Raw genomic sequence first — 24540 nt, 5'->3', positions numbered from 1 at the left:
ACTAGTGCTGAGCAGGAAATTCCAGATTGACTGGTTAAGGTTACATTCCTGGGAGAGGTTGAAACTACAATTACATTAAGTATTAAATTTCGGTTTGGTGATGTGAGCTTAGCACAAGTGATTCCATTTTGGACCCATCACCCCTTGACACTACTGTGTTTCTTTTCGAGGGAATGAACACGTGGAATTAGATAAAGATGATGGTTGCACAAACTTGTGTACACACACACACACACAGAGCCTGGCTCTAACGAAAGAAGGTAATATTAGCCCTAAAAATGCCAGTCCATCCCTCCCCAGAACTGGACGTCCTAGCTGTCTGGCCAGAGCCAGAGGCTCTGTGGGGAGGGGGGGTAGTGCAGCGCTGAGGAATGGACCACGGGCATGAAAGGAACCGGGGGGCAGGGGCGGGGCTTAGGGATGGTGCTGGGGAGCTGGGGGTTTGCCTGGGGTCTGGGGCGCTGGGCAGGGAAAGGCTCAGAGCCCCGCGCGGGGCCACAGTCGGGACGTGGGGGCCACGGGGTGGAGCGTGGACACGCAGGGGCGTGGTTCGAGGGCGGGGGTGGGGCGCGAGGGCGGGGCGGACTTGGGCGCCACCGGGTGGAGCGCGGAGGGCGCGGGGGCGTGGCGTGGGGCGGGGGCGGGGCCTGGGAGCAGGGGCGGGGCGGGGCCTAGGAGCAGGGGCGGGGCGGGGCGCGGGCGCGGGGCCCAGGGTGGGCCGGGAGGGCCGGGAGGGGCAGGGACTCGGGCGGGGCGGGCGCTGGGGCGCTAGCGGCTCGTGGGTCGGTGCCCAGACGGCGTCTGCCGGACGCGGGGCCGGGCCTCTGTCCTGGCGGCGCCCCGGCCCGCTCCGCGCCCGGCCATGTCTCCTCCCGCGCCGCCCACCGAGCTGATGCCGTCGGAGCGCATCGTGGTGTTGCTCTCGTGCGTGCTGTCCGCGCTCGGCTCGGGCCTGCTGGTGGCCACGCACGCCCTGTGGCCCGACCTGCGCAGCAGGGCGCGGCGCCTACTGCTCTTCCTGTCGCTGGCTGACCTGCTCTCGGCCACCTCCTACTTCTACGGGGTGCTGCGGGACTTCGAGGGCCCCTCCTGGGACTGCGTGCTTCAGGGCGCGCTGTCCACCTTCGCCAACACCAGCTCCTTCTTCTGGACGGTGGCCATCGCCCTCTACCTGTATCTCAGCATCGTCCGCACTGTACGTGGGCAGGGGGCCAGTCGCCTGTTCTGGGCTTTCCACATCGTCAGGTGGGTGGCAGCGGCGGTCGCAGCTTTCCCTCTGGTCCCCTGACACCCTCCTGGGCCTTTTCTGCTGCCCCTGTGACTCTCGCCCCCCTCTGGTCCCCGCTTCTTGGTCGGACCCCTGGCCAGGCCCCCGGCTGGCAGGGTCTGGTGTCTGCTCCTGCCCCGGGGCAGCTCGGGGCCAGCGGAGTGATGCTAGGCTTGCCGAGAAGATGAGCTTGTTCTGAACATCGCCGCCAGGGGTACCCCTTTGAGGTGGCCCCAGCTTGAGCCTCCCAATGAGGTAAGCGCCTCAGAGCAGCCCCTGGAGGGCAGGGGCCCAGAGCTGGCCCTCAGAGCACTTCTGGTAACTTGGAAGCACCTCAGCTGGGCCCTTGGCCTCCTGCTTAGCTGCATCCTGGCCATCTCTGCTGTGGGCGGGGCTGAGGAGCAGCACCTGGGAACCAGGCTGGGCCATGAGTGTGGTCCACTCAGCAACTCCCAGGCTTCCCTCCACCCAGCTCTGTGCCAGCCGTGCGCAGAGCTTCGGCTGTAAAATTTAGGAAGAACAGTCCTGTTTATTCTTATCTTTGCTCATCTCGAAACCTCAGGCCCCAATCCCTCATTATCTCGGTTCTAGATCTTGACTTTCTTTCTGGAGTTCAGCAGCTCTGAAGTTGAGGGTCAGTGGCAGAGGCTGGTCTGGAAGGAGAGCTGCCAGCTGCCTGCAGTCTCTGAGAGCAGAGAAAATCAAGGCCTGGTCCTGCCCTGCCACGGAAGTGTCTGCCCAAGTTACCTTCACCTATGGGAGAAGGTTGCCCCTTCCTGGTGTAATCTCAGGATTCAAACATCTGGAGGTGTCCTGTGCTGAACCCAAGGCAGGAATTTATAGAGCTTCCTGCCTCTTCTCCCTCCTCTAGATAAGAGCACCAAATGCTGCCCTAATTATAGGTCTTCTCTGTTGAATACTTGAGTTCTTTCCAAGGGACTGAGGACAGTCAGCACTTTGGTAGAGACAGGTCACCTGGGTGTCACAACAGTGAGGTCACAAGTCTGTAAGAGTCACTTGACCTGCAGGTCTCAGAGCTGTTGGATGGAGGCCAGCTGGTCCTTGGGAAACCAAAGGCCTGCTTCTCAGCCGTTCAAGTCGGAGTTTGTGCAACCAGGCATTCAGACCTGCCTCAGGTGCCGCAGAGACCCCCAGAGAACAGGGCTGCTCTTCCTCCCTCTGTGTCCCGCCTGATCTCTGCGTCTGTTTTGGAGACCAACCAGTGCTTGGCAGGCTGGTTAGGTGTGGGCATCGTGGAGCTCACATGTACTTGGAAAGAGCCCCAAGACCTTCTTTGCAAGCTCCTCTTCTCTTTCCCCGCTTCTTTTTTAAAATACTGAATATAGGGAGTTCCCTGGTGTCTAGGGGTTAGGATTTGGCACTTTCAATGCAGCAGTCCAGGTTCATTCCCTGATCTGGGAACTGAGGTTCCACATCAAGCTGCTGAATGCCATGCCTAATAATGATGATGATGATAATAATAATAATAATACTGAGTACTTTCAAAGTGATAAAGAGAAATGAGGCAGTTCCTTGTAAAAGACACATTTCCTAAGGACCTTTTCTTCTCCCTCCTAGGAATGTTTTCTGTGATGCTTAGGGAAAACCTCCTAAGAAAGCTTGTGTATCCTTCTCAGGCCGTAAAAAGGAAGCAAATTGTTCATCTTGTCTGTTGAGTGTGATCCACCTGCTTCTTCCTTTTTTTTGTCTTTTAGGGCCGGCATATGGAGGTTCCCAGGCTAGGAGTCGAATTGGAGCTGGAGTTGCCAGTCTTGTCTGTGACCTACGCCACAGCTCACGGCAACCCACTGAACGAGGCCAGGGATCAAGCCTGCGTCCTCATGGACCCTAGTCAGATTCGTTTCCGCTGAGCCACAAAGGAACTCCACCTGCTTCTAAAAGAAAAAAAATTAGGAGTTCTTGTTGTGGCTCAGCGGTAACGAACCCGACTAGTATCCATGAGGTTACAGATTTGATCCCTGGCCTTGCTCAGTGGGTTAAGGTTCCGGCGTTGCCGTGACTTGCCGTGAGCGTCTGAGTCACAGATGTAGCTCAGATCCTGCATGTCTGGGGCTGTGGCATAAGCCAACGGCTACCGTTCTGATTCAACGCCTAGCCTGGGAATCTCCATGTGCCTCCGGTACAGCCCTAAAAAGCAAAAAAAAAAAAAAAGGAAGAAAAAGGGAAAAAAATTACCTGTATCCATCCTAGAAAGGGACTTCGACAGTTTATTCTCTTTCAGAAGTTAGCACTCCCACTTTGCCTATCAAAGGATAAGTAAAACCCGTCCAACAGCTTTGTGTACAAACCTAGATTCTCCTAGACAGGGTTGCTAAGGACTCTTCAGTATCTTCCTTTGGAGGATGCGTTTCTTGCTGCTCAAAGGACCTCTTGTGATGGGAAATTTCATCTTCAGACAGGCTGCACCATCACCCACTTGCTAAATAACCACTTCAAATGACTGGAAATCAGTCCTCTGCCCACCTTCCAGTCTTGGGAAATATTTTTAACTATGACAACACAAAAGGTTGATCTCTCTGTTCTGTAAAGAGTTTTTATGAGTTGATTTTTTTAAAATATCCTGCCAAATGGACAAAAGACATTCCAACAAAATAGCACAAGTAGGAGTACTGAATACAAGTTATAACAATGATGTACCATTTTCTCTTTCTGTTAGGAGAGAATACATGATATGACAATACATGGAATAATCCATGTCGAAAGTATTTGGTTCATACCCCTTGGTCCCAGTAATCCTATTTCCAGGGACCTAGTCTAAGGAGATATAACCCAAATTACCTGCCAAGCTGGAATTACCAAGGGGTTTGTGTGGCACTGTTAGCATGATGAGAAGTTGAAAGCAACCTAAATGTCCGAAAAAATAGGGGATCAGTAAGTTACAGGCTACACCCCACCCAGAAGTGTCATGCTGCCTTTAAAAACTGGCCGAGAACTCTGTAAATCATACATTTTTTAAATGGCATGATACAGTGCTACGTGGGAAAGAGCCATCTGTAGAGCCGAACGCAGCCATGCACAGCAGGAGGCTGGAGAGAACTGTGCATGTGCATGCCTGCCAGCGAGTGCACGTTCCCAGAAAGTGCCTGCATGGCCCCTCTGGGCCCCATCATGATGCCTGAGAATTTCCTTTACAGACTTTTTTTTTTTAATCTCACTGGGCAAGAGGGAAGCTTAGACTTTATCCTGAGGGAACCTGCCTGTCATCACGAGCTGCATCAGGCTTCTAAGATCTTGTGAAATGCTGTCCCATTCCTTAGCTCCCTGAGCCTCTGTAATGCAGGGGACTCCGGAGGATCCCCCACCAGCCACAGCTGATGAGACGTGCTGGAGGCCACAGAGCTGTTAGCTCGGAGGCTGGGGGCCTGGGGGGCAGGTGCATGAGGGTAGGGTTAGAACTTCAAGGTCAGGGCTCCTTTCAGGATTACAACTTGTTTCTTGGCCTTGACAATCCTTTTTCAAACTGAGATAATTTGACGATAATGTAACTTTCCAGATTGCCACCTGAGCATTATTTATCCTGATTATCTGGTGCCATTTAAGAGTAAGCTGCAGGAGTTCCCGTCGTGACGCAGTGGTTAACGAACCTGACTAGGAACCATGAGGTTGCGGGTTCGGTCCCTGCCCTTGCTCAGTGGGTTAACGATCCGGCGTTGCTGTGAGCTGTGGTGTAGGTTGCAGATGCGGCTCGGATCCCACGTTGCTGTGGCTCTGGCGTAAGCCGGTGGCTATAGCTCCGATTCGACCCCTCGCCTGGGAACCTCCATATACCATCGGTGCAGCCCCGCCCCCCAAAATTAATTAACTAAATTAAAAAAAAAAAAAGAGTAAGTTGCAGGGAAGTTCCCCTCGTGCCTCAGTGGAAACGAATCCATGAGGTTTCAGGTTTGATCCCTGACCTCGCCCAGTGGGTTAAGGATCTGGCATTGCCGTGAGCTGTGGTGTAGGTCGCAGACGCGGCTCGGATCTGATGTTGCTGTGCTGTGGCTGTGGTGTAGGCCGGCAGCAGTAGTTCTGATTCGACCCCTAGCCTGGGAACCTCCATATACCATCGGTGCAGCCCCGCCCCCCAAAATTAATTAACTAATTAGTTCCCCTCGTGCCTCAGTGGTAACAAACCTGACTGGTATCCATGAGGACTTGGGTTTGACCCTGGCCTTGCTCAGTTACCATGAGCTGTGATGTAGGTGGAAGACTCGCTCAGATTCCCAAGTTTCTGTGTCTGTGCCGCAGGCCGGCAGCTACAGCTCTGATTCACTTCCTAGACTGGAAACTTCCATATGCCCTGGGGTGCGGCCCTGAAAAGATTAAAATAAGTCAATAGAAAAAGAGTAAGTTGCAGGGAGCTCCCTGCTGACCTAGTGGTTAGGACTTGGTGCTTTCGCCACTGTGGTCCAGGTTTGGTGCCTGGCCTGGGAACTGAGATCCCACGTCAAACTGCAGCCAAAAAAAAAAAAGTTGCAGACCTGATGCCCCCCAACTCCTAAATCCTTCATCGTATATTTCTTTCCAGAAGGCAAGGGCTCTCTCGTGAACCACACACCTCCCCAAAGCAGGAGATCGGCACGGAGCAGTACCAGGATATTGACTGTGGGTTTATTGAGGTTTTGCCGGTCGTCTGATAAGGAAGGTCTTGGCTTATGTGCTGACGTCACTCTCACGTCTCTTTATCCTCCTCAATCAGAAACAATTCTTCCATTTTCCTTGGCGGTTCGCAACTGGTCTTTTTGAAGAGTCCAGGCCCGTCATGTTGCAGAATGTACCCCCCCCACCCCCCACCCCATCCCGGGTCCCCTGATGCTTCCTCTAGTGGATGTGGGTCCTGCACTTCGAGCTGGAATCTCACAGAAACCTGTGCCCCCTTCCGACCTGGTGGTGGCCGGCAGCTTGGACTCATTCCTTTCCTGGTGATGTGCCCTTTGGTCACATGGTCAAGGTGCTATCAGCCACTTCTTTACCACAGTTACTCTTTTTCCTTTGGGGGTGAGTAAGGATTTTGTTAAGATAAACCTCCTGGAACCCTGCAAACGTTCGCCCCGCGGGGTCACGTCCATTGACTCCAGCGGCATGCTGCCAAGACTCTCCTGGTTCTTTGCTGCATTTGTATTCATTCTCTCTTCTCACGATTGCTGGTTTCCATGTCGTGTTTGGCTGTGGACAATGACCTCCTCTTATGTTTGCCTTTCCTGGTGAGCTTTCCACTTATAATTTTCTTGTTTCTAGTTGTGGCCTTTTTTCCTTTTCAACCTAGAGAGGTTCTTTTAGCATGTGTCGTGACGTTGGTTTGGCGATGCTGCATTCTTTTAGCTTGTGCTTGTCTTTTAGCTTTTGCTTTTTTTGCTTCCTTCTAGGGCCACATCCACAGCACATGGAAGTTCCTGCACCAGGGGTCTAGTTGGAGCTGCCGCTGCCGGCCTCCGCCACAGCCACGGCAATGCCAGATCACGCCGTGTCTGCAACCTGCACCACAGCCATGGCAATGCCGAATTCGTAACCCACGGAGCGAGGCCAAGGATGGCACCTACATCCTCATGGACACTATGTCAGGTTCTTAACCCACTGAGCCACAACAGGAGCTCCTGTAAAGCTTTTGATTTCTCTGTTGAATCTGAATGAGAGCCATCCTGAGTCAGGATTCTTAGTCGAAGGTTTTTCCCTTCCATCCCTTTAAATATACATCACCACTCCCTTCTGGCCTATAGAGTTTCTGCTGAAAAATCAGCTGATGAGGAGTTCCCGTCGTGGCTCAGTGGTTAACGAATCCCACTAGGAACCATGAGGTTGCGGGTTCGGTCCCTGGCATTGCTCAGTAGGTTAACGATCCGGCGTTGCCGTGAGCTGTGGTGTAGGTCACAGGTGCGGCTTGGATCCTGCGTTGCTGTGGCTCTGGCGTAGGCCAGTGGCTACAGCTCCAATTCGACCCCTAGCCTGGGAACCTCCATATGCCGTGGGAGCGGCCCAAGAAATGGCAAAAAAAAATCAGCTGGTGACCTTACTGGGGGGAGGGTTCCCTTGTATGTTATTTGTTGCTTTCCCTTGTGGCCGTTAACATTTTTTCTTTGTATTTAACTTTTGTCAGTTTGATTCATATGTGTCTCGATGTGTTTTCCTTGGGTTTATCCTATATGGGACTCGCTGCATTTTTAAGGTGTGAGAATATTCGTGTTCAAGGGAGAGCCCCGTACCGTCTCTTTTCTGCTGTATTTTTGCTGCGGAGGCAGCATGATGTTGATGCTCCATATTTTTCTTATTCATTTATTGAAGTACAGTTGATTCACAAGGTCAGCTTCAAGTGTACCACACAGTGATGCAGTTGTCTGTACGTATATATATTCCTAAATATATGAAGAATGGGAGCTCCCGTCGTGGCGCAGCAGAAACGAATCTGACTAGGAACCGTGGGGTTGAGGGTTCGATCCCTGGCCTCGCTCAGTGGGTTAAGGATCCAGCATTGCCGTGAGCTGTTGTGTAGGTCACAGATGCAGCTTGGATCTGGTGTTACTGTGGCTGTGGTGTAGTCTGGCGGCTGCAGCTCTGATTAGACCCATAGCTTGGGAACCTCCATATGCTGTGGGTGTGAACCTAAACAGACAAAAAGACCAAAAAAAAAAAAAAAACCAATATATACACACATATGTATATATATGTATATATACAGAGAGAATATATATAGAACATATATATAGGAGAATATATATAGACGAATATATATGTGTGTGTATATGGAGAGAGTATGTATGTGTGTATATATATTTCTTTCTTTTCCCTTATAGTTTACTATAAAATAATTGAGTATATTTCCCTGTGCTATTGTAGGTCCTTTCTGGTTATCTATTTTATATGTAGTAGTGTGCCTATCTTAATCCCTTCTCCTATTATCCGCCACCCCCTTTCCCCTTAGGTAACCATGATTTTGTTTCCTAGGTCTGTGCCCATATTTGATATATGCAAGTAGATAAACATCTGTGGCTGTCTGTTTGCAATACTCACCTAAGAAAGTGCTGGGTGGCTCAGCCTGCAGTGGCCCGTGGGTGGGGTCATTTCCCTTCCGATAAGATGAGCCTGAAACCATCTGTCCTTTCAAAAGCTGTCCTCATCCCTTTTTTCCCACTATGAGGTGGACTCCTTCTGAATCCAGCTGGCAGGTCATTAACGGTCCACCCACCTGCACGCCAGGCATCCACCTGTCTCCTGCGGGGGCAGGGGACGTCGGGCTGGGGATGTACCCAGAGAGAAGTGAGGACCAGGCCGAGTCGGCCACCTTGAGAAGTCTTAGGAGTTCTTCTGGGTAAGTGTGTGGGTACGACCCTGGCCCACGTGCCCATGTGCTCTCTGGCATTTGCTAGGGTTCTTCAGGAAGAGAGAGCCTGTGGCACCTCCGGTTCACTGTAAAAACCACTGCTGTGGGGAGTGGGAAGTTCCAGTGCAGAGAAAAGGGGAACCGAGGGCCCTGAAAGGGGAGAGTCCGAGAGCTCTCTAATCAGACACCGGCTCACCGAGGGGCCCCGGGATGAGGCCCCAAGCGGGCAGTGCCTGAGTGGGGGTGGATGCATACCGCCTAAGTCTGTGCTCCCCTGAAGAAAGCGATTGAACTGGCTGTGTTTCCTGAGGCCCCTGCTGCAGTGAGGTGTCTGCACTGCCTGTGTGTTTGCTGGAAGCCCGCTCGCTGCAGGGCTGCACTGCGGGCCCAGAGGCTGCCCTTGACCCTTCCAAGGCAAAGTCAGACTCCACCCGCCCTCCCCCAGGCCCTGGCAGGCAGGAAGGCGTCTCTGGCAGAACCAGGGCTGTGGAGGGCGGCCCCAGGCTCTGGGCATGTACAAGTTCCTTTGGGAGTCCCTTCCTGTCTCTGTGGCCAGAGCAGCAGAGTGACCTGGTGGCGGCCTGGCCAGGGGCTGACTCCCGGAACTCCCGCCGCCAGCCTCTGCCCCATGCTTAACAATCAGAGCCCATTGTCTGGGCAGAAACCTCCAGGCGGCAGTACTCGGATTCCTTTCCCCAGGTCCTGTCCCCAGGCCCTGTCCCCAACAGCTGCGTCCCTCAGGGCCTGGCTCAGTCCTGCTCCCGGGAGCTTCAGACATTGACACATTGTTGCCCGATGGTTTTGTTCTCAAAGCATTTCGGGGTCATGTTCACAGTCAAGGCTTTCCATAGGCCACAGGCACGTGGGCCAGGCTCTGCTGTTTGGGGGAGAAGACCCTCTTGTGGCCTCCCCAGTGGGTGCCACCCCACCCCCAATGATCCGCAGGAAGCGGGCAGGGGGTTTGGGGTGAGGGGAAAGTTCAGGAATCCAGCAATGGATTGGCGGATCCTCTTGGGGCGGAGGGGGAAGCGGCTCTGTCACCGCAGGCGGGCCCACCTGACTGCTGGGAGAGGTTCTGGGACTTCTCTGGGAACCCCGAGGGAAACTCAGAGCCTTGCCTCTGTGGGCACAGCCCGCCCTTGTGGTCATCTGACACAGGCCAGGGAGCCCAGGTGCGGGATGTGGCCTGCTCGCCACCCAGCTGATCCCGTGGTTCCACTTCTCACTGGGCGATTGAAGGACACCGTGGGTGCTGGGTTCCAGGAGCCAAGCTCAGGACCCATCTGCAGGGCCTTTGTCAGTTTGGTCCTTCCCTGAGCTCCCCGAGGGCCCCCCAGCTCTGCTCTGCTCTCTGGGTGTGGTAGGACCAGGGTCCCCAGAGCCAGGCTAGCATCCACTGCCCCGAGGGTGTCTCCTGCACAGCTAGTGGAGAGCCGCTGCCTCAGCCTGCCCAGGCTGCCCAGCAAAGCCCACGGACTGGGTGGGGCACTTAAACTACCCAAACCCATTCTTTCCCAGCCCTGGAGTCTGGAAGTCTGAGGTGTAGGCAGGCTTGGCTCCCTCTGAGCTCTCCCCTCGGCTTGCAGATGGCTGTCCGCACTGTCTGTCCGCACCCGGCCGTCCCTCAGGGACTGTCTGCCTCCCAACTCCTCTTCTTACGAGGACCCCGGCCTGTTAGGTTAGGGTCCACCCGGGGCCTCATTTTAACTGAATCACCTCTTTACAGAGCCTGTCTCCAGATGCAGTCACATCCCGAGGTACTGGGGGTGGGGGTGGGGGTAGGACTTCAATATAGGTTGGGGGTGTTACTCAGACAGTAACCACTTCCGAGGATCGGGGCTGGGCAGGGTAACCAGCCTGGAGTCCAGCAAATACCATGAGAGCCGGGGCCCCTGGGCACCTCTGGGTGGGGGGGGTTCTGGGCAGAGTGTGGTCCTCCCATCTGGTGACCCCAGCCCTGCTGCTTCTCAGCCTGAGTCGTAGGTTTGGAGAGAAGGGGCCTTAGTGGCCACCTGCTTTAACCATCCCTGCTCAGTGCCTTTCACCTCGTCCCCTGCACATGGTCACGTGGCTTCCTTCCCTGGAGGAAGCTCCCCGTTCAGCCCTCGACTTTGGGACTGGCCTTGGGACTGAGCAGGACACCTGCCCTTCCCTCCTGCTGCTGCTGCTGGCCGTCTGCTCCACCGGCAGGACCTCCTCAAGAGCCTGTAAACGCTCGAGGACCCAGCTCCAGGCCCAGCACGTCCTCACATGCCCGGCTCACAGTCACAGGTTTAGAATGTAGTTCCTGGGTGTCCACACGGAGGCAGGACAGTTCACTGGCCGTTCGCCACCACCCACGTCCGGGCCTCAGGGCAGCCCCTCCAACCACGAGGTTTTCTGGGTCCCAGTCAGCTAAAACCCTTGGTCTGTTTCACATGTGCTCTTGTTAAGCTGTATCTTACTAGTTCTGATTTGTTTGTTTGCTTTTGTGTGATTGATTGATGGATAGATGGCCACACCCATGGCATGTGGAAGTGCCTGGACCAGGGATCAAACCTGTGCCACAGCAGCAACCTGAGCCACAGCAGGGACAGCACTGGCTCCTTAACCTGCTGAGCCACCAGGGAACTCATTTTTTTCTTTGCTTTTTAAGGCTGCACCTGTGGCATATGGAAATTCCCGACTGTTAAATTTCAGGGTGTTTTGTGGGCTTATGATCAAATACAACCATCACTAAAATTAAATTATAGGAGTTCCCACTGTGGTGCAACCAGATCAGCAGTGTCTTGGCAGTGCTGGGCCACAGGTTCAATCCCCGGCCTGGCACAGTGGATTAAGGATCCGTCATTGCCACAGCTGAAATTTAGGTCAGGACTGTGGCTCGGATCTGATCCCTGGCCTGGGGAAACTGCATATGCCATGGGGTGGCCCTGCACAAAAAAAAAAATCACTTCTTCAAAATTAAATTATATATAGGAGTTCCCTGGTAGCCTATTGGTTAAGGATTTGGCGTTGTCACTGCTGTGGTGCGGGTTCAATCCCTGGCCTGGGAACTTGCACATGTGGGCCATGGCCAAAAAAAAAAAAAAAAAATTTTCTTTAATTATGTAAACTTACAATTAAATACACTACATTAAAAACAAAGTAATACATACTCAAAACTCCGTAGGTCCTAGTCATTGTTTTGCTGATTTTGTACAGCAGAGGTCAGCAGACTTTTCTTGTAAAGGACCCGAGAGTATTTTCAGCTCTGCAGGCCAATGATCTTGGGTGCAACTGCTCAGCTCAGCTCTTTCTGCTCAAAAGCAGCCGTGGGCGACATGTAACCAGTGAGTGAATGTAGCTGTGTTCTGGTGACATCTATTTAAAAAAACAAACCATGGGGCCAGATTTGGCCTGAGGGCCCTAGTTTGCTGGACCCATGGTGCCCATTTAAGAAAGTGACAAGAGTTCCCGTCATGGCTCATTGGTTAGTGAATCCAACTGGCATCCATGAGGACTCGGGTTTGAGCCCTGGCCTCGCTCAGTGGGTTAAGGATCCAGCATTGCCGTGAGCTGTGGTGTAGGCCTGGCTCGGATTCCGCATTGCTGTGGCGTGGTGTAGGCCGGCGGCTACAGCTCCGATTCAACCCCTAGCCTGGGAACCTCCATATGCCGTGGGTGGGGCCCTCAAAAGACAACAAGGAAAAAGAAAAGAGAAAAGAAAGTGATAGACACTGCTTCCCTTAGCAGTTTATTCAATAAATCTCTTCTAACCTACCTTTTTTTTTTTTTTTTTTCTTTTTTCTTTTGATGGCTGTACCCACAGCACCCAGGCTAGAGCTTGAATCCAAGCTGCAGCTGCAGGTCTACACCACAACCACAGCAACACTGTATCCTTAACCCACTGGGTGAGGCCAGGGATTGAACCCACATCCTCATGGAGACTACATCATGTCCTTAACCCACTGAGCCACGATGTGAACTCCTAACCTTCTTTTTCTTCCTCTTCTTTTTTTTTTTTTTTGCCCTTTTAGGGCCTCACCTACAACATATGGAGGTTCCCAGGCCAGGGGTCAAATGGGAGCTAGAGCTGCCGGCCTGCGCCACAGCCACAGCAAGTCGGGATCTGAGCCACATTTTCGACCTACACCACAGCTCGTGCAACGTAACCCACTGCCTAAAGCCATGGATCAAACCTGCCTCCTCATGGATACTAGTCCCTGCCCTACTTCTTAAAAAACAAAAATGTGGGCGTTCCCATCATGGCTCAGCAGGATCGAACCCAACCAGTATCCATGAGGAGGCAGGTTCAATCCCTGGCCTCCATCAGTGGGTGAAGGATCAGGAGTTGCTGTGAACTGTTGCAGGTCAAAAGCTCAGCTCAGATCCCGTGTTGCTGTGGCCGTGGCGTAGGCCGGCAGCTACCGCTCCCATTCGACCTCTCGCCTGGGAACCTCTATAGGCTGCGGGTATGGCCCTAAAAAGAGAGGCGTTCCCACTGTGGCGTGGTGGGTAAAGAGCCTGACTGCAGTGGCTCCGGTTGCTGCAGAGGTGCCTGTTCCCTCCCCAGCCCAGCATGGCTACAGCTGCTAGGTACCTCATGGTTGCAGCTCCTATTCAATCCCTGGCCGAAAACTTCCATACACCACCGGTGAGGCCAAAATAGAAAAAAAAAATCGATAGAGAAAATGTTAGTGGGGTTCCCATCGTGGCCCAGTGGTTAACGAATCCAATTAGGAACCATGAGGTTGCGGGTTCGATCCCTGGCCTTGCTCAGTGGATTAAGGATCCGGCGTTGCCGAGAGCTGTGGTGTAGGTTGCAGACGCAGCTCGGATCCCGCGTTGCTGTGGCTCTGGTGTAGGCCGGTGGCTACAGCTCCGATTCGACCCTTAGCCTGGGAACCTCCATATGCCACGGGAGCAGCCCAAGAAATGGCAAAAAGACCAAAAAAAAAGAAAGAAAGAAGAGAAGCGTTAGTGGTAAAGATGAACCGGAAAACTGTTACCATCTCTGTACCTCTGCCAAGGTGGCAGCCACACCGAGTCAGGCGAGAAGCTGGGTATTTAAGGGGGAGGTGATGACAAGGGGCCGTGTCACAGAGTGGGAAGAAAGGAGAAATACTCTGCTCGTGTCGGAAGCGTATTACCTGATGCGCAGAGAGGCTGCTCCGGTTCCATCAGCCGAGGAGAGGCCCTCTCTTCCTCATTTCACGTCCGTCTTGCTCAGTAAGGAAACTGAAGACGGCAGCCGCCTGCACCTCACGGAACACCTCCACTTGCTAGCTGCGACCACGGGTTGGCTGCCGTTTCCGGGGTTTGGCAAAAATCAGCAAAAACCTGCTGGGAGCATCGGCTGGCCGTAGGGGATTTACCGGAAGGAGTGTTGCGTATTTTATTGTTATTTGCAAGTTGTGTGCCTTACATCCTTTATAGCCGTAAAATTCAATCCGCGTTTACGTGTGGGTGGACGTCCACACAAACACACACCTGTATGTATATGTCTTTCTTTTTTCTTTTTCTTTTTTGGTCTTTTTAGGGCCACACCTGCAGCATATGGAAGTTCCCAGGTTTGGGGTTGAATTGGAGCTGTAGCCCCTGGCCTACGCCAGAGCCAGAGCCATGTGGGATCTGAGCCGCGTCTGCGACCTACACCACAGCTCACGGCAACGCTGGATCCTTAACCCACTGAGCAAGGCCAGGGATTGAACCTGCATCCTCATGGATGCTGGTTGGATTTGTTTCCGCTGCGTCATGATGGGAACTCCTGTAAGTATCCATCTTTCTGACGTTAAAACATCACCAGCACACCGCCGACTGTCCCCACAATGGACGAGTCTGGCGGAGCCGGCTTGGCAGGGTGGTTAGACATCCCTCCCACTCCATTCCCACCGCTCTGGGTGCCTCTTCCCGCCTCCACTCAGGTACCTCCCCAGGCAGAGCCGCCCACCCTCGGAGCTTAAGTTCAAACGCCGGCCCTGACTGATCCGAGCACACCCTCCACCCTTGCAAAGCCCTCTGTCTGGTCTTCCCTCCAGCTGTTTCCCAGCACGGATCAGCTCCAGGCACATCGCAGGGGCTCAGGCTGGAAATGCATTGCTTTGTAGCTTTTGTATGACAAACCTAAAGTTGCAAAACATGGGGACCCTGTGGTCCCCGGTGTCCTTTAGGGGCCCCAGGGCTGCCAGGAAGGACGGAAGCGCCTTCCTCTGGCCACACCTGTGCCCTCTTCCCGCCTGAGTGGGACCCTCTGCTCCAGTCCTGCTAGGGGACCGTCCCGGCCCACAGTGCTGTCACCACTATGACCTCAGGATTTCTGTTTCAGCCCTTTTAAAAGGCTTTTCCCTCTTTTTGGTGACATCTGTGCTCTGAATAGTTAAGGGGTAAATTGGGGGGGGCGCTCTCTCAGTCACTCGGCTCACTCTTCATTCAGTCAGTCATTCAGCAGGTCCCGGTTTTGTCCCCGCCACATGCCAGGCACTGCTGTGGATGCCAAGGGAGATGAACTCACACCGCCCTCGCCTCATGGAGCTCAGAGCTGACCGACGCTGTCCTAAAATCCGCAGTGGCATGAGTTTTAGAACGTAACCCTTTACTACGAAAATAGTCTGAGAAGTTCCCGTTGTGGCTCAGTGGGTTAAGAACCTGAAATAGGGTCGGTGAGGATACGGGTTTGATCCCTGGCCTCCCTCAGCGGGTTAAGGATCCTGCGTTGCCGCAAGCTGCGGTGTAGGTCGCAGATTCGGCTTGGATCCAGTGTTGCCGTGGCTGTGGCTCCAATTTGACCCCTAGCCTGGGGACGTTCATATGCACAGGTGCAGCCATTAAAAAAAAGGAAGAAAGAAAGAAAAAATAGTTTGTCACTGGAATATATTAATTTACCAGGTGAATAATTTTGCATAGAACAAGCACTCAAAATGAACACATTCCTTTTTAAGTGTGACTGGGTACCTTTGGAAAAGTCCTTTCATTTGTGTGGATCTTTGCCCCTTTGGTGCCTTTGTGACTCAAAGGAGGAGATGCAGCACCAGCCTCCCGGCAGTCCTAGCTGTCCCCAGAGCCCCAAGCTGAGGGCACTGCCCAGGGACTCTCCCCCTCTGGAGGCCAGTGAGGGACAGGGTGGGGGTCTGTCCTCCACGGGCCCAGGGCGCTGACTTTCTCCCTTTCATCGCCCGCCCCCTCCACAGCCCTGCAGCGTTTTAGAAACAGCCCTTCCAGCCTCGTTGTGCTAAGTACACCTTAGCCCAGGTATACCTGTGACCTCAGCACTGTCCCACCGCTTTCACAAGGAGCCCATGTTGCTGCCAGAGCCCTCAAGACAGCACCAGCTTCCAAACTCAGCGTTTCTCTGACGACATTGTCCTGTTTACTCACTGCTTGTCCCCTGGGCAGCTGACCTAGCGCGTCGGCCCATGTATCATCTTCCTGGGGCCAGAGACGCACAGGCCTCGTGTACTCCAGGCGCCTGCACACGGGCCCAGATTCTGGGACGTGGGGACAAGTCGCAGTGACAACAGTGGCAGTGACCCCCCCAGGGTCAACACTGACACCCTGTGTTGGGTATAATGTCGAGGAGTTTATTTATTTTTACTTATTTATTTATTTATTTATTTATTTTTGAGAGCCGTACCCACAGCCTATGGAGGTTCCCAGGCTAGGGGTCTAATTGGAGCTGTAGCCACCAGCCTATACCATAGCCACAGCAACACAGGATCCAAGCCGAGTCTGTGACCCACACCACAGCTCACGGCAACTTAACCCACTGATACTCCTTAACCCACTGATATCCCTCAAGGCCCTGGCATCATCCCCACATTGTGGAGAAGACACTGGCGTGTTGCAGCCAAGTGGGGCGGGCCGAGACCCAGACCTAGGCTTGTTGCAGTCCAAGCACTTAACCACCTGCCAAGGGGCCACGTAGCTTGTGTGTGTGGTTAAACCCACCCCGACAATTTAAAAGGCAGGGCTGGGTGAGGAGGCTGGTATGGGGACCACTGAGGGGGGCATGGCCCTAATCCCAGCTGTGTTGCTATTGCTGTAACCTCTAGAAAAGTCAGCCTGGCACTGCCTGAGATTGGGGGTCTGGTGGCCCTTGGGGTCCTCGCCAAGGCCTGTCCCTCCCCATAGAGCAAGGAGGCCTCAGGACTGGGGAGACATGTCTGCCCAGAGCCCCTCTTCCCTCTTTTGGTTCCTGTCGCAGGTGCGTGGAGCCTGGAATCCCCCACCCAGACAACTGCAAGCCTAGCATGTGCCCCCGCCAGACCCAGGCCGGCCCTGGAGGCCTGAGTGTTGGTGGGGTGCGTGGATGAGGCTTGCATGTGGGGGCTGGCGCACGCAGGCTGGTGCAAAGGCCCCTGGGTGCCGGAGGGAGCTGCCACCCCGGCCACAGCATCCTAGCACCAGTCTCCAGGGAGCCTGGCAGTTCTGGAAGCAAACCCGGCCTCTGAGGGGTTTGGGGGTCGGGTGAGGGTCTGGCCAGACAGGTGGTCAGCACGTCCCCTGTGTCCTCCTCCCTGGGCTCTGCAGGACCCCCTGCCCACCTTTTCTCCAGGGACACGGTCTGCTCCAGGCTCCGGAAGACCATCCTCCTTGCGGGCAGAGCGTCCTGGTCACTTCACCCTCACTGGCTGTGCCGGAGCCAGGCCTGACCTCACCGCCTCCATGTGCTCCTTACTCCTCAGCTGGGGGTCCCGCTGGCCATCACCATGGCAGCTGTGGCCCTAAAGAAGATTGGCTACGATGCCTCGGATGTGTCGGTGGGCTGGTGCTGGATCAACCTGGAGGCGGAGGACTACGTCCTGTGGATGCTACTGACCGGGAAGCTGTGGGAGATGCTGGCCTACATCATGCTGCCCCTGCTCTACCTTCTCGTCCGGAAGCACATCAGCAGAGCGGTAGGCACCCTTCGGGGCCCTGTGCAGAGCTCTGTGTGGCCACTGGGTCCTGGCATCGGGGTCAGCCACCCAGGTCGAGGAACAGGCCAGAGTGACAAAGGGTGACACTGAATTAGGAGCATGGTGGGCGGGTCCTGCCGTAACTGCGGGTGTGGGTCGAGGAAGCAGGGGTTCACCAAGGCTAGGGTGACAGTCTCCCCCAACTCGCCCGGCTCTGCATGCGCGCGGCTGTGGGATCCTGGAGGCTGAGCCACAGCGCTCTACTGCCCCCTCCTGGACAGACTGCTGTGGTCGCTTAACCCTGAGAGGAATGCAGGTGAAAGATGAGCAGTATTCAAATAAAAATTGAACTGGCATGTCCCGGGGAGGAGAGGCCATGGAATTTCATAATCACTGATACAGATAACTCACTTCATTATCTTTGGTGGTTCAACTATCCACGGTCGACTTTTCAGGCTCTCAAGCATTCGTAAATCAATACGCGGGGCTGGCCAGTGGTCTTGGAAACTAATAACAACTTGGGCTGGCCAGAACTTCTAGGAGAGGATGGTTTTCCTCTGATAATCTGGCCAAATTGTTTTTTGTTCTGGACAACCGGTTCAAGATGTCAAGTAAATGAAGTTAAAAATAATAGCTTACACATAGTGAGCACTGATTTTTAACACCATTAATTAATTAATTAAAAAAATTTTTTTTGTCTTTTGTCTTTTTAGGGCTGCACCCACGGCATATGGAAGTTCCCAGGCTAGGGGTCCAATCAGAGCTGGAACTGCCAGCCTACACCACAGCCATAGCAACTTGGGATCCGAGCCGCATCTGTGACCTACACCACAGCTCATGGCAATGCCAGATCCTTAACCCACTGAGAGAGCCCTGGGATGGAACTAGTTGGGTTCTTAACCTGCTGAGTCACCGCGGGAACATCCTTAGTGCGTTTTATTTTTTATTTTTTATTTTTTTATTTTTTGTCTTTTTTTTTTTGCCATTTCTTGGGCCGCTTCCATGGCATATGGAGGTTCCCAGGCTAGGGGTCAAATTGGAGCTGTAGCTGCCAGCCTACGCCAGAGCCACAGCAACGCAGGATCCGAGCCGAGTCTGCAATCTACACCACAGCTCATGGGCAACGCCGAATCGTTAACCCACTGAGCAAGGCCAGGGATCGAACCCTCAACCTCATGGTTCCTAGTCGGATTCGTTAACCACTGCGCCACGACGGGAACTCCCCTTAGTGCGTTTTAATTGAGCATCTCCTATGCAGTTCGAGTTTGTTCGTTTCTTTTTTTTCTTTCTTTTTTTTTTTTTTTTTGGCTTTTCTAGGGCCACTCCCTTGGCATATGGAGGTTCCCAGGCTAGGGGTTGAATCGGAGCTGTAGCCGCCGGCCCACGCCACAGCCACAGCAATGCAGGATCCGAGCTGCGTCTTCGACCTACACTACAGCTCACGGCAACGCTGGATCCTTAACCCACTGAGCGAGGCCAGGGATCGAACCTGCAACCTCATGGTTCCTAGTCGGATTCGTTAACCACTGAGCCGTGATGGGAACTCCAAGTTTGCGAGTTTCTAATGAGAACTCAAATCCTGCCCGAGAGGAGGCAGAAGTGTCATTACGATGGAAGGTAAACCAGGATGTGGCTGGAGCAGTAACACAGGTTTACGTGACAGACTTCAAGCTCATCCTGCTGGTGTGGTGCCTGTGTTTCTCTCTTGGTCTGAGTTTTCAAGGCTGAAATTGTAGGCGAGTGGTCCTTTCAGGGTGTGCTGCTGGCTTGGCGGCCACTGCCAAGTGTCTAGGCTGCTCCCCGTAGCTGTGTGACACCAGACCCCTACCCTGTATGCCCAGCTGTGCCTCAGGGGACACACACTTCTGGTTCTCTTTTTACTCTGGAATTTACCTGATTCTCACTCCTCCCTGCTGCCCTCTTCTGGCTGAGCTTGGAGTTGTTGACAGAGATGCTGGCAGGGCTTACCAATTGGTGTGAGATCCTCTTTGTGGTCTTTTTTTTTTTTGGTCTTTTTGTCTTTTAGGGCCGTACTGGTGGCATATGGAGGTCCCCAGGATAGGGGTCCAATTGGAACTGTAGCCACCAGCCTATGCCAGAGCCACAGAAACACAGAATCTGAGCTGCATCTGCGACCTACACCACAGCTCATGGGAACACTGGATCCTTAACCCACTGAGTGAGGCCAGGGATCGAACCTGCATCCTCATGGATCCAAGTCCCGTTCGTTAACCGCTGAGCCACGACGGGAACCCCCTCTTTGTCTTCTTAGGACTTTTTATTTTTTTAACTTTTTTTTCTTTATAGGGCTCCACCTGTGGCATATGCAAGTTCCCAGGCTAGGGATTGGATCCGACCTACAGCTGCTGGCCAGTGCTGACCTACAGCTGCTGGCCAGTGCTATAGCTACAGCAATGTGGGATCTGGAGCCGTGTCTGCAACCTACAGCACAGCTCATGGCAATGCTGTATCCTTAACCCACTGAGTGGGGCCAGGGATCAAACCCGAATCCTCATGGATACTAGTTGGGTTCTTTACCACAGATCCACGATGGGAACTCCTTCTTAGGGCTTTTTAGTTGGTCTTCTGCCTGGGCCGAGGAGGGGGAGCTTCTCTTACCTCCTCTTTTCTGCTGCCCTGGGATGGTTTTGAGCTCCCCGGAGGGAGCTCCCAGGAGCTCCACTAGGGTCTGCCTCAGACCACCCCACCCCGACTCCCCAAGCGGCCTTTCCTGTGTCTGTCTTCTGCCCTGCCCTTCCTGTAGCTGGGCAGGAAGCCTGGGGCCCTGTCCATGAGCCTGACCCCCATGTGTGAGAATGGGTCCTTTCTTACTACTGTGCCAGTGTTTCCAGGAAAAAAAAGAATACTGGGCAGGAAGGCGAGAATGTAGGAGTTGTTCCTGCCTCCAGCTAGGAAGGAGAGCTAAAAAAATAAGGTGGGGCAAGCTTTACTCTGAAGAGTGGGCCAGAAGCCTTAGTGCCCAGCTCCTGTACCCACCCGCGTGGTTCCAGGGTGGGGGCGTGCAGCTCTGGGTGCTGCTGAAGGCCCCAGGGGGTGAGGCAGGTGCCCTGAGCAGATGAGCTGCAGCAGCTCGGGTGCCCAGAGAGGCCAAGGTGTGTGGTTTTTCTCACCTGGGCCCTCAGTGTTCCCCACAGAAGGCCAGGCGCAAAAACACATCTTTGTAATGGAGTCGTTTTTTGGGGGTTGGGGTTTTTTGGAGAAGTTTGTTTGTGTTCATCTATTTTTTCCAAGTTTGGTTGTGATCCAGAAAGCCCTTTGGTCTCACGGATGGGCATTCTGAGGAGCAGGGAAGCCAAAGCTGGTCCCTGCCTACCTTTTCCTTCTGCCCCAGCTTTTGGACAGAGCCCCGCTCTGAGGCAGGCTGGTGGGGGACACGGCAGGGGCAGTGGGGGTGGGGGTGGGGGGGCTTGCATTCTGGGGGGGGAGGGTGATTACAAACGACAGGCCTGATAAATGAGGTTGCCTGGTGTCCAGGAAGGAAGACGATAAGACCTATGAAAAGCAGACGGGAATAGAGCTGGAGGTGGACACAGCACCCACCCACCCCCGGGGGGAAATGCCTTTGCAGTTTAAATTGGGTTGACTTGTAAACCACCCTTCATGGAAAACAATGAAAATCATTTAAAAAATAAATCAATACATCAGGTTGACAGGCTAGCCCTTATCCAGAAGGCGACACTGGACCAAAGACCGAGGGAGTGAGCCAAGTAGAGGGAGGGAGCGGCTTGTGCAAAGGTCCTGGGGTGGGGCGTGCCTGGCAGGTTTGGGGAGGAGGAGGCCGGTGTGTCCAGGGCCGGGGGTGGGGGGGGAAGCAGCAGAAATGAGGTCAGAGCTAGGCCAGGGGTGGGGACACTGCGAGGAACGTGTGAGACAGGGAGCCACTGGGAGCTGTGATGGAGGACTGGCCTGATCTGACGGCTTTTCCGGGAACTGCCCTGCTTCTGGGCTGAGAGTAAGACTGGAGGGCGGGGGGGCGGGGGCGGGGTCAGGATGATGAAGGGAGACCAGTTAAGAGGCAGTGGTACGACTGCGGCGCGGGTTTGATCCCTGGCCCCAGGAACTTTCACATGCCTTGGGCACAGCCACAAAAAAAAAAAAAAAAAAAAAAAAAAAAAAAAAAAAAGAAAGAAAGAAAGAAAGAAAAAGAATAAAAGAAGAAGAAACGGTGGCAGCTGTCTTGAGGGTGGTGGTGCTAGGACCAGGCAGTGGACAGAACATCCAGGTCAGGGTCTGTTTTCCATGGATGGACACAGTAGCCTTGGGGATCAGGAGCAGGTGTCCATTTTGGACGTGAAAAGTTTCCCATGGACTTAGGTTCCCACGTCGGGGCACAGAGCAGGCGGAGGACCAAGGAGACAGGTATTCAGGAGAAAGATCCAGGAGTTCCCATCATGGCTCAGCAGAAATGAACCCAACTTGCATCCATGAGGACGCGGGTTCAATCCCTGGCCTCACTCAGTGGGTTAAGGATCCAGCGTTGCCATGAACTGCGGTGTAGGTTGCAGACATGGCTCGGATCCCTACTGTGGCTGTGGTGTAGGCCAGCAGCTACAGCTCCGATTCGACCCCTAGCCTGGAATCTCCATATGCCTCGGGTGCAGCCCTAAAAAGAAAAAAAAAAAAAATCCAGACCAGGCCAGAGATGGGAACCTGGCCACCACGTCGGGTGGAAAAGGCACTGCATGCCTCCTGTCCCCCTCCTCCAGCCAGTCTCCGCGCTGGGAGGAGGGCGGCCCGGGGTGGGGGGCAGTGTGTGTCTGGCTCACTCTGCCCCCCGCCTTCCCTGCCCAGCACGAGGCGCTCTCCGAGTACCGGCCCACCATCTCCGAGACCCACCAGCTTCGGGGCCGCTCCTCCGTGGCTGACAAGAAGCTGGTCCTCATCCCGCTCATCTTCATCTGCCTCCGGGTCTGGAGCACCGTGCGCTTCGTCCTGACCCTCTGCGGCTCCCCGGCCGTGCAGGTGCCGGTGTTGGTCGTTCTGCATGTACGTAGGTCCACCCTCCCCGGCCCTGCCCTGTCCTCGCTGCTCTAAGGTCACACTCCCGCTTCCAGCAGAGCAGGCTCGTCCCAACGTGCCGACCGACACTGGCCAGCTGAGGGCTCTGCTCCATCGAGGCTTCCCCCTGCCCGACGGGGATCCTTGACCAGAGAAGGGGGGAAGATCAGGGTGGCCGGGGGCAGCCCCAGGGCGCTGAGCTGCTGTCCGTGGCCTGCAGGTTCAGGCTTGCCCGATGCTCTGCCAAAGGCCTTCGTGGCCAGGGTCCCCCAGACCAGCCTCAAGGCGGAGGGGACCAGATCCCCGGGTCCCCAGCACCTCCCAGCCTCCCAGCCTGCGCCATGAGGACCGGCTCCAGCCCTGGCACTCACACCTCTCCCTTTCTCCCCACCAGGGTGTCGGGAACACGTTTCAGGGAGGCGCCAATTGCATCATGTTCGCCCTCTGCACCCAGGCGGTCCGGACTCGGCTCCTGCAAGTCTGCTGCTGCTGCTCCTCTCAGTCTCCCACCACCGAGACCCAGGAGGGCCCTCCCGCCGCCTCCGCACCCATCAAGGCGGGCAAGTCTCAGGGCCCCAGCTGGGCCCCAGACCAACAACTGAGCACCTGAGCTCCCCGCTCCCTAGCTCTGTGCGTAGGTGCTGCCACCTGGGGCCAGGTGGCTCAGAGTCCCCTCTGTGGGGGGGCTGTGCTGTGACTGTTGGCAGTTGGAACTTTTGACCCCCGTGGGGGAGCAGCGCGAACTCAGCTTGTCTACCTCCTTGACCCTCAGGCACGACCCCTCACACCCTGCTGCACTGGGGGGAGTTCGTGTGCATGAGGGCTGGCACTGACATTCAGGGAAACCAGTGGTGTGGGATCACGGCCACGCTGCCTTGTGGCCAGCGGATCATCGGCCTCGTTTACAGGTGGAGGGACCCACACCTGTGGGAAAAGCACAAAGAGACATGCTCACTGTATACCCGTCCTCAATAAAATGCCAGGGGCTACCAGAGATGCGGCCCCCACCAAGGTATCACGGAGCAGATTCCTGGTTTGTCAGAGCGTTGAGATTCTCCCTCGAGCCTGGCTTTTCTTGGATAGCTTTGCTGGTCAACAAAAGGGCAGTAGCTTTGACCAGGAGGTGACCGCCGTGAGCACAGCCCCGCACAGCTGCTCAGGGCAGCTGGTCCCCTCGGAGCCTCCCAAATTCTGGGGCTGTCAGCCCTTGATGTAGATTGCGTTAATTTCAAGCACAGGCTGGGATCCAGTCTCCCGCCTCCACCAGGCACTTAAAATAAGGGTCCCTCCTCCAGTTCCAGGGTTGGAACGGTGCAGTGACACCTGACTGTCACTCGGGTTTGTTCTTTTTTGGGGTGGAGGACTGCACCCAAGCAGAAGTTCCCAGGCCAGAGACTGAACATGAGCCACAGCAGTGACAACACCAGATCCTTAATCCACTGTGTCACAAGGAACTTCCTAGGTGTCCTTCTTTAAAAGGTTGTTATGAGTAGTTCCTGTTGTGGCGCAGCAGAAGTGAATCCTACTTGTATCCCTGAGGATGCAGGTTCAATCCCTGTTCTCGCTCGGTGGGTTGAGGATCTGGCATTGCTGTGAGCTGTAGTGTAGGTCACAAACACGACTTGGATCCTGCATTGCTGTGGCTGTGGTGTAGGCTGGCAGCTGTAGCTCCAATTTGACCCCTAGCCTGGGACGTCCATATGCTGAGGGTATAGCCCTAAAAAGCCAAAAAAAAAAAAAAAAGTTTTTATGAGAATCAACAAGAAGTGAACATCCTCTTAGGATAACAAGAAGTGAACATCCTCTTAGGATTCCAAGAAAGCTCCAGTCTGCCCTACAGAAAGCTCCTTGTCGGTAGGGCAGTCTCCTTACAGAAACTGCCCATGTGAGGGGCGTCAGGGGTTCCCCTAAAGAAGTTGCAGCAAACCACCGGCACCTAGCTGGTAAAGACCCTCACCTTAGCTTCTAGAGAGGAGCAGAAATTCAAGACGTTGCTTGCTGCAAAAAAGAAAATGCGGAATTCCCGTCGTGACACAGTGGTTAACGACTCCAACTAGGAACCATGAGGTTGTGGGTTTGAT

General features: G+C 54.3%; 1 protein-coding gene across 1 annotated transcript; it reads left to right on the top strand.

Moving 5' to 3' along the window:
• GPR157 (G protein-coupled receptor 157) lies at positions 758-23474 on the top strand. The gene is made up of 4 exons (XM_021095284.1): positions 758-1249; positions 17228-17440; positions 22253-22447; positions 22854-23474. The coding sequence occupies exons 1-4, from the start codon at positions 863-865 to the stop codon at positions 23067-23069; spliced, it is 1011 nt and encodes a 336-aa protein (XP_020950943.1). The 5' UTR covers positions 758-862; the 3' UTR covers positions 23070-23474.

The sequence above is a fragment of the Sus scrofa genome, chromosome 6, assembly GCF_000003025.6.
Source record: "Sus scrofa isolate TJ Tabasco breed Duroc chromosome 6, Sscrofa11.1, whole genome shotgun sequence".
In the NCBI taxonomy this organism is placed as follows: Eukaryota; Metazoa; Chordata; class Mammalia; order Artiodactyla; family Suidae; genus Sus; species Sus scrofa.
This window is presented reverse-complemented; position numbering and strand designations above follow the sequence as displayed.